This window comes from Pristis pectinata, chromosome 3 (assembly GCF_009764475.1).
Source record: "Pristis pectinata isolate sPriPec2 chromosome 3, sPriPec2.1.pri, whole genome shotgun sequence".
Taxonomy (NCBI): Eukaryota; Metazoa; Chordata; class Chondrichthyes; order Rhinopristiformes; family Pristidae; genus Pristis; species Pristis pectinata.
The window spans coordinates 2,310,403-2,325,860 of NC_067407.1; the positions used below are offsets into that span (position 1 = coordinate 2,310,403).

Below are 15,458 nucleotides of genomic sequence, written 5' to 3' on the forward strand. Positions count from 1 at the left end.
CGATGAGCCTCTTCGTTGATTCATGAGTTCCACTCCTCTTGTGAATGTGCCTTCCACCTTACAGTAACATCTCCAGTTAATTCCGACATCAATTGAAACCATATTGCTCTGGAGGCAGTCAGGGAGTAACAAAGCTTCGATACGCTTTGATTCCAACCCCATGCTCTGAAGAAACACTTTAACAGATTACTTCCAAATTTACAAAGTGTTTGTTCTGTGCGGATTAACAACATTGGAGGAAGCAAAACCACAGCTCTTCAGCCACCATTTAGTGCCAGACTCTGGAAGATTAGGGGTACTGCACAATCAGTTTTTCGGTTATTGATCAAGGAGAAAGAATGTAACCAACAATCTGCTGGACGTACTCAGCAGGCCCTGAAGGATGACAGGCAGAAGGAGCCAGTAGGGGCTCCATCCCCACCTGGCTTCATCTGCCTGACGTCCTTCACCCCTCCTCAGTCCACCAGTCACCTACTGGCCTCTCTCCTCTTCATACCACCCATCTTCCCTCTCCACTCTCGGTCCTGATGCAGGGTTTCGACCCGAAACAATCGACACTTCCTTTCCTACCCACAGATTGCTTGTTGCTCCAAGATTCCAGCTTCTGTGCTTTCCTGTGTCTCTGAAGAATGCAACTGCCCACCATGATCGACCTTCCAAACGTTGCCCCAAGACATTGAAAGCTCAGTCCCACCGTATCATTCTGTGGCCTGCTGCACTGGTATAATGCCAGTTCAGGGAACACCACCTCACCTTCCACTGGATACATTGCAGCCTTCCACACCAATATCGAATTGCACAACTTTCTTTCCACTGTATCAGAACTAGCATCGTTTTGGCTCAGTTTATTTTCTTTGTTTGTCTGGCCAGCTGGACAAGTTACTTATTGTTAACAACACATGACACAGGCAAACATGTACAATGTGCTTCAAGCTGCCATGTGAACTGCTCCCATTGGCCCACTTGGTCTCACCCTATCACAGCAATGGCTAACACGAGGGGACATAATTTTAAGGTGATTGGAGGGGGGTACAAGGGGGATGTCAGGGGTAAGTTTTTTACACAGAGAGTGGTGGGTGTGTGGAACGCACTGCCGGCAGAGGTTGTGGGGGCAAATACATTAGGGACATTTAAGAGACTCTTAGATAGCCACATGAATGATAGAGAAATGGAGGGCTATGTGGGAGGGAAGGGTTAGATAGATCTTAGAGCAGGATAAAATGTTGGCACAACATTGTGGGCCTAAGGGCGTGTACTTCTAGTAGTGCTATCCGTTCTGTGTTCTATTCTACATGTATGTGAGGAACAAGAGGATGACCGGAGTGAGGGTAGAACTGCTCAGGGAAAAGTGGGGGGGGGAAATGTGTCTGGAGGCGAAGGAGGTATGGGAGGTCCTGAACGAATACTTTTCTTCAGTGCTCACCAGGGAGAGGGATTTAGACCAAGGGGAGGTTAGTGTAGAACAGGCTAATGTATTGGAGCATGTCGAAGGTAAACAAGAAGCAGTGTTGGAGCTACTGAAAAGCATTAGGATAGACTAGGACCCGGGGTCAGACAGGATATACCCCAGGTTACTATGGGAAGCGAGGGAAGAGATTGCGGGAAGAGATCTTTGCATCCTCCCTGGCCACAGGAGTGGTAGCGGAGCATTGGAGGATGGTAAACATTGTTCCAGTGTAAAGGTAAAAGGGAAAATCCCAGGAATTATAGACCAGTGAGTCTTACGTCAGTGGTGGGCAAACTATTGGGAGGATTCTTAGGGACAGGATTTATGAGCATTTAGAGAAGCATAGTTTTACTAGGGATAGTCAGCGTGGCTTTGTGAGGGGAAGTCATGCCTCATGAGCCTAATAGAGTTTTTCGAGGAAGTGACAAGACAAGTTGATGAAGGTAGAGCGGTGGATGTGATATATATGGATTTTAGCAAGGCATTTGACAAGGTTCCCCATGGTAGGCTCCTCCAGAAAGTCACGTGGTATGGGATCCATGGTAAATTGGCTGTGTGGATTCAGAATTGGCTTACCCACAGAAGGCAGAGGGTAGATGTAGAAAAGGAGTATTCTGCCTGGAGGTCAGTGACCAGTGGTGTTCTACAGAGATCTGTTCTGGGACCCCTGCTCTTTGTGATTTGTATGAATGACTTGGATGAAGAAGTCATTTTGCAGTTGACACGAAGGTTGGAGGTGTTGTGGATAGTGCAGAATGTTGTCGTAGGTTGCAATGGGATACAGATAGGATGCAGAGCTGGGCGGAGAAGTGGCAGATGGAGTTCAATCCAGAGAAGTGTGAAGTGATTCACTTTGGAAGATCAAACTTGAAGGCGAAGTACAAGGTTAATGGCAGGATTCTTAGCAGTGTGGAGGAACAGAGGGATCTTGGGGTCCAAGTACATAGATCCCTCAAAGTTGCCTCACAATTGGTTGGGGTGGTTAAGGAGGCGTGTGGTGTGTTGGCCTTCATTAGCCGGGGGATTGAGTTCAAGAGCCGCAAGGTAATGTTTCAGCTCTATAGAACTCTGGTTAGACCACACTTGGAATATTTTGTTTGGTTCTGGTCGCCTCATTATGGATGTAGAAACTTTAGAGAGGGTGCAGAGGAGATTTACCAGGATGTTTCCTGGATTGGACAACATGTCTTATGAGGATAGGTTGAGTGAGTTAGGTCTTTTCTCTCTGGAGCAATGGAGGATGAGAGGAGACTTGATCGAGGCGTACAAGATAATGAGAGGCATAGACAGAGTGGATAGCCAGCACCTTTTCCCTAGGGTGGTAATGGCCAATACTTGAGGTCTCTCATTTAAGGTGCATGGAGGAAAGTTCAGGGGAGATGTCAGAGGTAGGTTTTTTACACAGAGAGTGGTGGGTACCTGGAACGCACTGTGCTGGGGGTGGTGGTAGAGGCTGATACAACAGGGATATTTAAGAGACTATTACATAGGCACATGGACAAAAGAAAAATTGAGGGTCATGTGTGGTGAAGAAGAGAGGGGTAGATTGAATGGGGATAAGGTTTATATAGGTCGGCACAACATTGTGGGCTGAAGGGCCCGGACTGTGCTGTAGTGTTCTGTATTCTTTGGAACTCTCTTTCTCAAAGGGCAGTTGAAGTCGAGTCTTTGAACACTTTTAAGCCAGACCTGGATACCTTTATAATAAAGCAGGAAGCACTGATAATTCTCAGCCGGTCAGGCAGCATCTGGGGAGAAGGAAACAGTTAATGTTCCAGGTTGCACTATAATGTGAAACTGTATGTGGTGAAAAGTTGGAGACAGCAGGTGTCCAAGGAGATTGGCCTCCATATTAAATAATCAGAGAGCTAAAAGAATGGCACAGCGGGCAGAGCCGCTGCCTCACGGCTCCAGAGATCCCAGTTCGATCCTGACCTCCGGTGCTGTCTGTGTGGAGTCTGCACGTTCTCCCTGTGACCGCGTGGGTTTCCCCCGAGTGCTCCAGTTTCCTCCCACATCCCAGAGACGTGTGGGTCGGTGGGTTAATTGGCTGCTGTAAATTGCCCCCAGTGTGTGGGTGGGGGGTAGAATCTGGGGGGAGTTGATGGGAATGTGGGGAGAATAAAATGGGATCAGTGTAACTGATGGGTGGTCGGTGTAGATGGTGGGCTGAAGGACCTGTTTCTGCGCTGTATGTTTATGGGGCAGAAGTGAGCAAATAAGGTTAGGTGACTGAACAGTCTAGATCTCAACAAATGCTTGCACAACCCCTCCTGTCTCTGTGCACCTGATAATAACTGGACTTGTTACACTTTGATCTGGTGTGACCTGTCATTTCTTCAGAATAACACCCACTGGACATCAGAGGCAAAGCAATTCCAATTCCAATTCCTCCCGTCAGATAGAGGTCATTTTCTGTCAAACAGTTAAATTTGTTTTTGAAAACGAGATCTATGGGTGCCGAGATCCTCTCCTGGTTTTGCTCACCTGGCTGATTCATGCCACACTCAGTCTTTGACCTGCTGTAACGTGGTTCCTCACTGCAGCACCCAGACAAATGTGAGGGAGGCTGACATCTGTGCTAACAAAAATGAGCGATTCGTGTCTGTAGCGAGCTTGGTGTTTTCCCATTTACCTGAAATGAACAAACAAAAACCTCATCAACGTTCATGCATTTGACAGAGCTGTGTACTCAGGGAATGTGTGCGGTGTTTCTGCAGTTGAAGTGTGAGTACTCAATGTGGGCCCTCATTGTGACTCTGTGTGTGACAATGTGTTACCCAGGGTGATCACGGTTTGCTGGGAGCTCCTGGAGAACAAGGATTCCCCGGAGATCGGGTATGTACAAAGATGCATTTTCGTTCATTTCTCATTGCCTTGCGAACATTTATCTAAACTGCTCTTTAATGTGGTATTGTTACTGTAGGAGGGGCAGTACTGTGGGAGGGTTGGTGCTGAGGGTGCGTCGCACAGTGGGAGGGGCGGTACTGAGGGAGTGTCACATTGCAGGAGGGGCTGTACTGAGTGGATCGCGTGTGCCATGGACGGTGTGAACGAGATTCTCATCTGAAGTATTGCAGGTGCATTTTGCGGTGGTTAGCATTATTGCTGTAGTTAGAATCTGTCTGCCTAGTTTCTTCTTCTTTCTGTATCAGTTGTAGTAGTTTTGACACTGGATGTCCTTTTGTAGTGCTTTTAGTGAATAAAAGTTTGTTAAAAAATGGGGCGGTACTGAGGGAGGGTCATAATTCAGATGAGAAAATCTTTCAACACCTCTGAGTAATTGCTGTCAGGTTCTCCGTGATATTCCCAAACTGATACTTCACTTTCCACATAATTGCTTGGCAGGAAAAGTATTGGGATAGATAAGTCACTGGGCCAGACGGGATATATCCAAGGTTATTACGGGAAGTGAGGGAAGAGATTGCTGCGCCTTTGGTGACAATCTTTGTGTCCTCACTGGCCACAGGAGTAGTGCCAGATGATTGGAGGGTGGCAAATGTTGTTCCTTTGTTCAAGAAAGGGAGCAGGGATAACCCTGGGAATTACAGAGCAGTGAGTCTTACTTCAGTGGTGGGCAAATTACTGGAGAAGATTCTTAGAGACAGGATTTATGGGCATTTGGAGAAGCATAGGCTGATTAGGGACAGTCAGCATGGCTTTGTGAGGGGCAGGTCGTGCCTCACAAGCCTGATTGAATTCTTTGAGGATGTGACAAAGCAGATTGATGAAAGTTGAGCAGTGGGTGTGGTGTACATGGATTTTAGTAAGATGTTTGATAACGTTCCTCATGGAAGGATTCAGAATTGGCTCCCTCATAGAAGACAGGGTGGTGGTAGATGGAGTGTATTCTGCCTGGAGGTCTGTGACCAGTGGTGTTCTGTAGGGATCTGTCCTGGGACCCCTGCTCTTTGTGATTTTTATAACTGACTTGGATGAGGATGTGGAAGGGTGGGTTAGTAAGTTTGCTGATGATACAAAGGTTGGTGGTGTTGTGGATAGTGTAGAAGGTTGCTGTAAATTACAACAGGATATTGATAGAATACAGAGCTGGGCTGAGAAGTGGCAGATGGAGCTCAACCCAGATAAGTGTGAAGTGATACACTTCGGGAGATCAAATTTGAAGGCAGAATACAAGGTTAATGGCAGGACTCTTAGCAGTGTGGAGGAACAGAGCGATCTTGGGGACCACGTCCATAGATCCCTCAAGGATGCTACACAGGTTGATAGGGTTGTTAAGAAGGTTTATGGTGTGTTGGCCTTCATTAGTCAGGGGATTGAGTTCAAGAACCATGAGATAATGTTGCAGCTCTATAGAACTCTGGTTAGACCACACTTGGAGTATTGTGTTCAGTTCTGGTTGCCTCGTTATAGGAAGGATGTGGAAGCTTTAGAGAGGGCGCGGAGGAGATTTACAAGGATGCTGCCTGGATTGGAGAGCATGTCTTATAAGGATAGGTTGAGTGAGCTCGGGCTTTTCTCTTTGGAGAGAAGGAGGATGAGAGGTGACTTGATAGAGGTGTACAAGATGATAAGAGGCATAGATCGAGTGGACAGTCAGAGACGTTTTTCCAGGATGAAAAAGGCTAACATGAGGGGACATAATTTTAAGTGATTGGAGGAAGGTATCAGGGGGATGTCAGGGGTAAGTTTTTTTACACAGAGAGTGGTGGGTATGTGGAACGCACTGCCGGCAGAGGTTGTGGGGGCAGATGCATTTGGGACATTTAAGGGACTTAGATAGACACATGAATGATAGAAAAATAGGGGGCTATGTGGGAGGGAAAGGTTAGATAGATCTTAGAGCAGGATAAAGTGTTGGCACAACATTGTGGGCCTGTACTGTGCTCTAATGTTCTATGTTGTGTGTTCTATGTACCGACGTGAGGATTATTGCTGGGACTGTGTAATTACCATTGAAGGCACATATTTTGCCGTTTCTTTTTGAAGGGTGCTATTGGCTTGACTGGACCACCTGGAGCAAGAGGGAAACCAGGGCCACCGGTAGGTTTGGTTCACCTGGATGAGTCTGCCCCATCTGAATTCAAAGCTGCTGGTCGGGAGTCACAGAGTACTACAGCATGGAAACAGGCCCTTCGGCCCAACTCATCCATGCTGACCAGGATGCCCATCTAAGCTGGTTCTATTTGCCCGTGTTTGACCCATATCCCTCTAAACCTCTGATAAGATGGTGGATATAAATGCCCAAGGCGTGCTACTGCTTTAATCTGGTTTCTTTCAAGTTCACAGGAAAATTGTGAATCTCTTTTACAGATTAATCTGTGGGGTTTAGTCTGAGTTTCAACCAGAGTCTGTGAGAAATTGTGATCAGGAAACACTACGCTTAGGATTTACAGAAGATCGACTGTCTTTGGACTATGTTTGTATTCCCTGTTTTTAAGGAGTTATGGAATGATAGAATGATACGGCATGGAAAGGCCATTCAGCCCACTCTGTGTGTGTTGGCCTTTCTATTGGTCCCAGGCAGCTTTTCTCCCTGTCAACCATGTACGTTTCTTTCCTTTCCAAGTGGTTCTCTAGTTCTCTTTGCATGTTCCTGTTGAACCTTCTCCACCGCCCTTTCAGGCTACACGTCACGCTGTGGGAGAATTACTTTTAAAGTCGTACTGTCTCGCAACTCAGGCCCTTCAGCCCTCCAAGTCTGTGCCGACCATCAACCAGCCATTGACAGCGCCCTACACTGATCCCATTTAATTTCCCCCCACATTCCCATCAACTCCCCCCAGATTCTACGCCTCACCCACACACTGGGGGCAATTTACAGTGGCCAATTTTGATTTGGTTTGGTTTATTGTCACATATACCGAGGTACAGTGAAAAAATTGTTTTGCATGCCACCTATATAGATCATTTCATTACAACAGTGCATTGAGGTAGTACAAGGGAAAACAATAACAGAATGCAGAATAGAGTGTTACAGTTACAGAGAAAGTGCAGTGCAGGCAGACAATAAGGTGCAAGGGCATAATGAGGTAGATTGTGAGGTCAAGAGTGCATCTTATCGTACTAGGGAACCGTTCAATAGTCTTATAACAGTGGGATATTATTCTATAGTATTCTAGTATTCTGTAATAATCGTTGCAAACTGCTCTCTGCAATTAACCCACCGACCTGCACATCTTTGGGATGTGGGAGGAAACCGGAGCACCCGGAGGAAACCCACGCGGTCACAGGGAGAAAGTGCAAACTCCACACAGACAGCGCTGGAGGTCAGGATTGAACCTGGATCTCTAGTGCTGGGAGGTGCTACCAGCTACACTGTTTGTTCTACACATAGCAAGTTGAGGCCTTTTCCTACTTAAAGGCATGTTGCAGTTTAGTCCCAGAAAATTATCCATAATATCAATTGTCCATAATAATTCCTAAATCAAAGCATTCCAAGGATCAGAGCATAGATAATTATTTTGTCAAAGGTTTGCTCATCGTAAATTAAAATCCTTTTGAAATGAGGCTGCATTGGAAGTATTTTTCTGTACCCTAGCTGTCTGTCTCTGAGCATCAGGAAGCACTGTGTGACACTGCCCAAACTTTTGCTGATGCACCATAGAAAGCATCCTATCCTGATACATCACGGCTTGGTACGGCAACTGCTCTGCCCGGGACCACAAGAAACTGAAGACAGTTGTGGACACAGCTCAGCACATCATGGAAACCAGCCTCCCCTCCATGGACTCTGTCTATACCTCTCGCTGCCTCGGTAAAGCAGCCAACATAATCAAAGACCCCACCCACCCCGGACATACTCTCTTCTCCCCCCTCCCATCAGGCAGAAGATACAAAAGCTTGAAAGTACGTACCACCAGGCTCAAGGACAGCTTCTATCCCACTATTGAACGGTCCCCTAGTATGATAAAATGGACTCTTGACCTCACAATCTACTTCGTTATGACCTTGCACCTTATTGTCTGCCTGCACTGCACTTTCTCTGTAACTGTAACACTTTATCCTGCATTCTGTTTTCCTTTGTACTACCTCGATGTACTTAGGTATGGAATGATCTGTCTGGACGGCATGCGAAACATAAGCTCTTCACTGTGTCTCGGTACACGTGACAAATAATGTTTCCATTATCCAAACAGAGTTTTCATTCTATTTTTGTTTCATATTTCCAGCACCTGCAAGTTTTTTGACTTTTCACTGACTCTCTGATGCAATGTTTGCTGTTTGTCCTAGGGTAAAATGGGTGATGCCGGACCACAAGGTTTGCAAGGACTCCCAGGACCTGAGGTAACAGAGTGTTTTGTTCAGGTTGCTATTACAAAGCGAGCATTGTTAGATTGACCAGTCTTGGTAATGCAATAATCCCCTTTGCAATGTACAGCGCGTGTAATAAAATATCCCGATCTCTTCCCAGGACTGTATTCAGACCTAATGAGACACCAAGTCACGTAAAGAGATAGCAGGGCAGGGGAACAAATGTGCTGTCAGACATGGAGGTGTTAAAGAGATTAGAAGGGGTCACATGTTGTAGAGAGCCAGGGAGGGAACCACAGAGCTTGGGGCCCAGGCAGCTGAGGGCAGGGTCAACAGTGGTGGAGCCATGGGAATCTGCGAAGGGCAAGAGGCGGAAATTGGTGAAGCATGGCGGTGTTGGAGGATTGGAGGGGTGCAGGGTCTACAGACATGGAGAGGGGTGAAGGGTGGGTTATAGAGGGGGGAGGGACTGGAGGAGGTTACAGAGGTAGGGGGGGTGTAGGGGCCAGAGGGGGTTACAGAGACGGAGGAGTGTAGGGACTGGAGGGGGTCACAGAGACAGGGAGGGGTGTAGGGGCTGGAGGGGGTCACAGAGACAGGGAGGGGTGTAGGGGCTGGAGGGGGTTACAGAGACAGGGAGGGGTGTAGGGACCAGAGGGGGTTACAGAGACGGGGAGGGATGTAGGGGCCAGAGGGGGTTCAGTGTCAGGAAGGGATGTAGGGGCTGGAGGGGGGTTACAGAGATAGGGAGGGATGTAGGGGCTGGAGGGGGTCACAGAGACACGGAGGGGTGTAGGGGCTGGAGGGGGTCACAGAGACACGGAGGGGTGTAGGGGCTGGAGGGGGTCACAGAGACACGGAGGGGTGTAGGGGCTGGAAGGGGTTATAGAGAGAGGGAGGGGTGTAGGGACCAGGGGGGTTCAGTGACAGGGAGGGGTGTAGGTGCCGGAGATAGTTCAGTGACAGGGAGTGGTGTAGGGGCCGGAGGGGGTTCAGAGACAGGGTGGGGTGAAAAACTGAATGGAAAAATGTGTGAGTTTGGGTTGAATCTGTGATAAAAATTGTGCTGAATTTTTATAGAAATACTATCCAATAGTCCAGAAAATTTGCTGGTCTGGTACCACCGAAGAACCCAGCATTCCAGATTATCGGAGTTTTTCTGTGATCTGTTCTTAATGGACAAACGTTTCCCAGGCAGTGGGGAGAAGTTCTTTTCACAAAATGGTGCTGATCTTTTACTACAGCACAGCAGGAGGCCATTGGTCCCTGGAGGGAGCAGTCTGTCCCCACCTACCCTTCCTACAGTCTCTCCCATGTGCCCGTCACACTTACCTCTGTAGAGTCTAGGGAGTTGATGGGAATGTGGAGAGAACAAAATGGGATTAGTGTATGGTTGGTGCAGATGGGTGGTTGAAGGTCGGCACGGACTCGATGGGAGGAAGGGCCTGTTTTCTTGCACTATGGTTCCCTTAAACCTGCCTCTTCTGTGCTGAACCACTCCCTGTCAGAACTAGTCCAAAATTCACACACGCTCAGCTGTATCCTGAACTCCCTAAAGGAATTCTTAGCGTCTGTCATACTCCAGGCTCCCTGTAAATAAAGAGAACTCCATGTCAAACCCTGAAAGGCACCTGCCAGAACCTCTCACCTTGACATCCTAGAGGGAGTCCCAGCTGGTTTAAACTTTCCTGATAGTTTTCACCTCTGAGGTCTTGCGAGTTTATGCCTCAGGAAGGATAAACACAGATTCTCCTGAATGGAGGAGATGAACAGCTCATGCATCACTCCCTTGTCTCACACAGTCAGTTCATGCACTCATTTCCAAACCTGTTGTCAAGTGTTCACCATCTGCCACCCTGTGGCTGTTAGCAACCGCTGCATGCACAGTGGTGTAGATCCTCTGCCTCACAGCTCCAGTGACCAGGGTTCGATCCCGACCTCTGACGCTGACTGTGTGGAGTTTGCACGTTCTCCCTGTGACCGTGTGGGTTTCCCCCCGGTGCTCCAGTTTCCTCCCATATCCCAGCAACATGTGGATCAGAAGGTTAATCAGCTGCTGTAAATTTTCCCAAGTGCGCGGGTGGTAGAATCTGGGGGGTGTTAATGGGGGGAGAACTGAGATTGTGCAAATAGACGCCCGATGGTTGATGTGGGCTGGCTGAGGGGCCTGTATGTCCCCCAGATTAAACGTGGAAGCCAAATTCATGTAATCAAAATCATGTTGCAGCTGTATAAAATTTTGGTTCGGCCGCACTTGCAGTAAGATAAGACAAGATCAGATCTCTTTATTAGTCACATGTACATCGAAACACACAGTGAAATACATCTTTTGCGTGGTGTGTTCTGGGGGCAGCCCGCAAGTGTCGCTACACTTCCGGCAACAACATAGCATGCCCACAACTTCCTAACCCGTACATCTCTGGAATGTGGGAGGAAATCGGAGCACCCGGAGGAAACCCACGCAGACACGGGTATTGTGGTCAATTCTGGTTGCCCCATTACAGGAAGGATGTGGGGGCTTTGGGAGAGGTTCACCAGGATGCTGCCTGGATTAGAGAGTATGATCTATAGGGAGAGGTTAGACAAATTTGGGTTCTTTTGTCTGGAGTGTCAGTGGCTGAGGCACAATCTGAAAGAAGTTTATAAAGTTATGAGGGGCACACATAGGGTAGACAGAGTCTTTTTCCCAGGGTAGAAATGTATAACACTAGAAGACGTGCATTTAAGGTGAGAGGGGAAAGTTTATAGGAGATGTGTGGGGCAAGTTGTTTTACACAGAGAGTGGTGGGTGCCTGGAACGGGCTGACAGGGGTGGTGGAAGCAGATACAATAATGGCTTTTAAGAGGCTTTTAGATGGACACATGAATATGCAGGAATGGAGGGTCAGAAGAGATTTTAATTTGGCTTCATGTTCAGCACAGACACTGTGGGCCGAAGGGTCTGTTCCTGTGCTGTACTATTGTATGTTCTGTGTATGATCTAAGCTTTAAAACTTTCCCCAACAGCCCAATTCCCAAGTTTGTTAAACACCACTCTGGGAAAAACAACATTCTCAAATCAATTAATTAGATTGCAGATCACAATTGAGATATGGAGTCCAGTGAACATTTTCTAATGGAGGGTGCGGAGGGAATGCCGTGCAGTTTGTAATTATCGGGGCAATAAGCCCTGTCGAGCAGATGTAACCAATTTTGCTGTCGGAAGTCCGAGCCGATTACTAATTACAGACATGAAGCAGAGTGCTGTCTACCGCTCACACACCGACTCCGAAAGTCACAGGAGCCAATGGGGACCATCTGTGCAGTTTGATAAGGAGTGCTGTGGTTAAATGTGGCGCCTTACCTCAGCATTACACGGGTTGATTAGAGGATCCAGAAGCCGGGAATATGATTATCCTAGATCGCAGAGTGATAGAGTGGGTTCCGATACTTTGGTATGGCAGAGGATGTTTAGGGAATCACATCGGATAACCCAATTGCTGCTTTCCACACAATCAGGGATTCAGCCCTGAACCCAGGCTCCTGAGTTGAATGAATGATCCAAAAAGGCTGAATGGTGGAGTCCTGTCGGCTGGTGGGGAGGCAGTGAGCTCGGCCCCAGAACCCTGCACTTCCAGCTGGGGGGGGTGGTTACAGAGACAGAGAGGGGTGTAGGGGCCGGAGGGGGTTACAGAGACAGGGAGGGGTGTTGGGGCCGGAGGGGGTTACAGAGACAGGGAGGGGTGTTGGGGCCGGGGGGGGGGGGGGGGTCACAGAGATGGGGAGGGGTTAGAGGGGGTTACAGAGACGGGGAAAGCCAGGGGGTGGGGGCCGGAGGGGGTTACCACCCCTCCCTCAGTACCGATCCTTCACAATGCTGGACGTTTGTACAGGACAAGCCCACAACCTTCTGACTCAGGGACTGTGTTTCCCGCTCGGTCACAGCTGACACTACAGAACACTGAGGGAGCTGAATTGCTGGTTGTTTATCATGCAGGTGTCCCTGAAGAGGGATGGGAGGGTTTAGTTGCCCTCGGTGTGCCATGTGCCCAGGATACTGGGCAGGCTGGGCCTGTGGACCACTCTGTCAAACAGCAACAATACACATTTGATGAGCTGCCCTTCCTTGGGCTTCTCATCAGGATTGAAGGCCTGGGAATGAAAAGGCCGTCACAACCTGGATGGAATATCAGCCCAGGAGCAGGAAGCAGAGAGTAATGTTGTTTCATGGAACTGATGGTCCACATTTATCACCTGTCATCAGATTTGGCGGCTAGTCTCTTGATCTTACCCGAGTGTTGCTGTGAAAGTACAGTTTGAGTCTGTGTCTGATTGCTTTAAGTGTACAATGATCCACCTTTCACATCCAGTACCTTAGTTCCCACAAAATTCAGCTCCCACTTCTGCTTCCTGGAAACCTGAGATTCCCCTCCGGATTTACTTGGAGTGCTGTGTGCACTTCTGGTCACCGCACCACGGGGGAAGTGTGATTGCACTGGAGAAGATGCACAGGATGTTCACCAGGGTGTTGCCTGGATTGGAGCATTTCCATGCTGAGGTGGCATTGGAGAGGCTGGGTCTGTTCTCCCTGGAGCAGAGGGGGCTGAGGGGGGACCTGATAGATGTGTACAAAATTAGGAGGAGGGAGAGGTAAGATAGATTGTAAAAAAATCTTTGTTTACATGGTGGGGGGTGTCTAAGACAAGAGGGCATTGGAACAATGTGAGGAGAAAAAGATTCAGGGGGGATCCCATGGGGAGTTCTTCCCCTAGGGGAAGTTGGAATCTGGAATGCACTGCCTGAGGTGGCAGTGGAGGCAGAGACCCTCACAGCATTGAAGAAGTATCAAGGCAAGTTCTGCTACTTGTCCCATACATCAGTGATTTGGAAGGGAATGCCGGCGGCATGATTAGTAAGTTTGCAGATGGCTCCAGGTCCAGCCGATCCATGGATGACCTGACTTGTGGAAATCCAACTTTGGTCAAGCTCTCCCATGTGTTTCTAAAGCAGTCTTCAAGATAGTACCAATAATAAAATAAATATTATATGTTCCACTTGTTTTATTATGGCGAGTGTTAGGGTAAATATTCAATGAAAGAATTATAACATTGACATAGAGTGATACAATATGGGTTACTATGGACCACGGATGTTCCTTGGGAGAGTGAGACTCGTGTCAGAAGATGGGACGTGATAGGTGGAAGTGACAAAGAGCTGAAGGTGAGATGGAATCTGATAGGAGATGCAGTTTCTGTCCCTTTTCCCACCCTCCCCTCCTCCATCTGCCAATCACCCCTCCTCACCTGGATCACCACCCATCACCTGCCGGCTCTTACTTCACCTCTTCCCCTCACCTCTTCATACTGCTATCTCCCCTCTGTCGTTCAGTCCAGGGTCATGATCTGAAATGTCAACTGTCTATTGTCAGGCAGACGCTGCCTGACCCGCTGAGTTCCTCCAGCAGCTTGTGTGTGGCTCCAGATTCCAGCATCTGCATTCTCTTGTGTCTTCCTAAGCTAGTCCCACTTGCCTGCATTTGGCCCATATCCCTCTAAATCTTCCCTATCCATGCACCTGTCCAAGTGCCTTTTAAATGTAATTAACTCTTAGCAGCAGTGTGGAGGAACAGAGGAACAGAGGGATCTTGGGGTCCACACCCATAGATCCCTCAAGGTTGTGACGCAGGTCGATAGGGTTGTTAAGAAGGCGTATGGAGTGTTGGCCTTCATTAGTTGGGGTATTGAGTTCAAGAGCCGTAAGGTGATGTTGCAGCTCTATAGAACTCTGGTCAGACCACACTTGGAGTATTGTGTTCAGTTCTGGTCGCCTCATTATAGGAAGGATGTGGAAGCTTTAGAGAGGGTGCAGACGAGACTTACCAGGATGTTGCCTGGATTGGAGAGCATGTCTTATGAGGATAGGTTGAGTGAGCTAGTGCTTTTTTCTTTGGAGAGAAGGAGGAGGAGAGGTGACTTGATAGAGGTGTACAAGATGATAAGAGGCATAGATCGAGTGGACAGTCAGAGACTTTTTCCCAGGGCGACAATGACTAACAGGAGGGGATATAATTTTAAGTGATTGGAGGAAGGTATAAGGGGGATGTCAGAGGTAAGTTTTTTACACAGAGAGTGGTGGGTGCGTGGAACGCACTGTCGGCAGAGGTCGTGGGGGCAGATACATTAGGGACATTTAAGAGACTCTTAGATAGACACATGAATGATAGAAAAATAGGGGGCTATGTGGGAGGGAAGGGTTAGATAGATTTTAGAGCAGGATAAAATGTTGGCACAACATTGTGGGCTGAAGGGCCTGTACTGTGCTGTAGTGTTCTATGTACCCACCTCAACTACTTCCTCTGGCAGCTCAGTCCACACCCACCACCATCTGTGAGATAAACTTGCCCCTCAGGTCCCCTTCAAATCTTTCCCCTTAAACCTGTGCCCTCTGGTTTTATACTGCCCTGCACTAGTACGGTGATGGGAACGGCACACCGTGCTCTGCCTGTGGCCACATTGCCGAACTTTAAACTGGAGTAGCTATTTAAATCTAAAGTTGCTCCTGGCTTTAAACATAAGACATACCTAGAAACGGAATGCGAGACTGGGGCAGGGTTTGTTTTCCCTGGAGCTGAGGGGAACCTGAGAGAAGTGTACAAAGTTACGTGGGTGCAGAGATAGGGAGAATTGTGAGAAACTTTTACCATGGTGGACTTGTTTACAGTTACAGGAGGCACAGATAAGGTGGACAGGAACAGTCTTTTCCCCAGGGTAGGGGAGTCCAAAACTAGGAGGCATAGGTTTAGGGTGAGAGGGGAAAG

General features: G+C 48.1%; 1 protein-coding gene across 4 annotated transcripts in view; it reads left to right on the forward strand.

The window, feature by feature from the left end:
* LOC127568859 (collagen alpha-1(XXIV) chain) overlaps positions 1-15,458 on the forward strand; it is a 274,610-nt gene that overhangs the window by 123,965 nt on the left and 135,187 nt on the right. For all 4 annotated transcript variants that reach the window (XR_007956090.1, XM_052013085.1, XM_052013087.1 and 1 more), the window contains 3 exons: positions 4,232-4,285; positions 6,398-6,451; positions 8,642-8,695. Coding sequence is in view for 3 of the 4 variants with exons in the window: in XM_052013085.1 (XP_051869045.1) it covers positions 4,232-4,285; positions 6,398-6,451; positions 8,642-8,695 (162 nt within the window). In the remaining variant the exon portion in view is untranslated. The remainder of the gene's footprint in view (positions 1-4,231; positions 4,286-6,397; positions 6,452-8,641; positions 8,696-15,458) is intronic.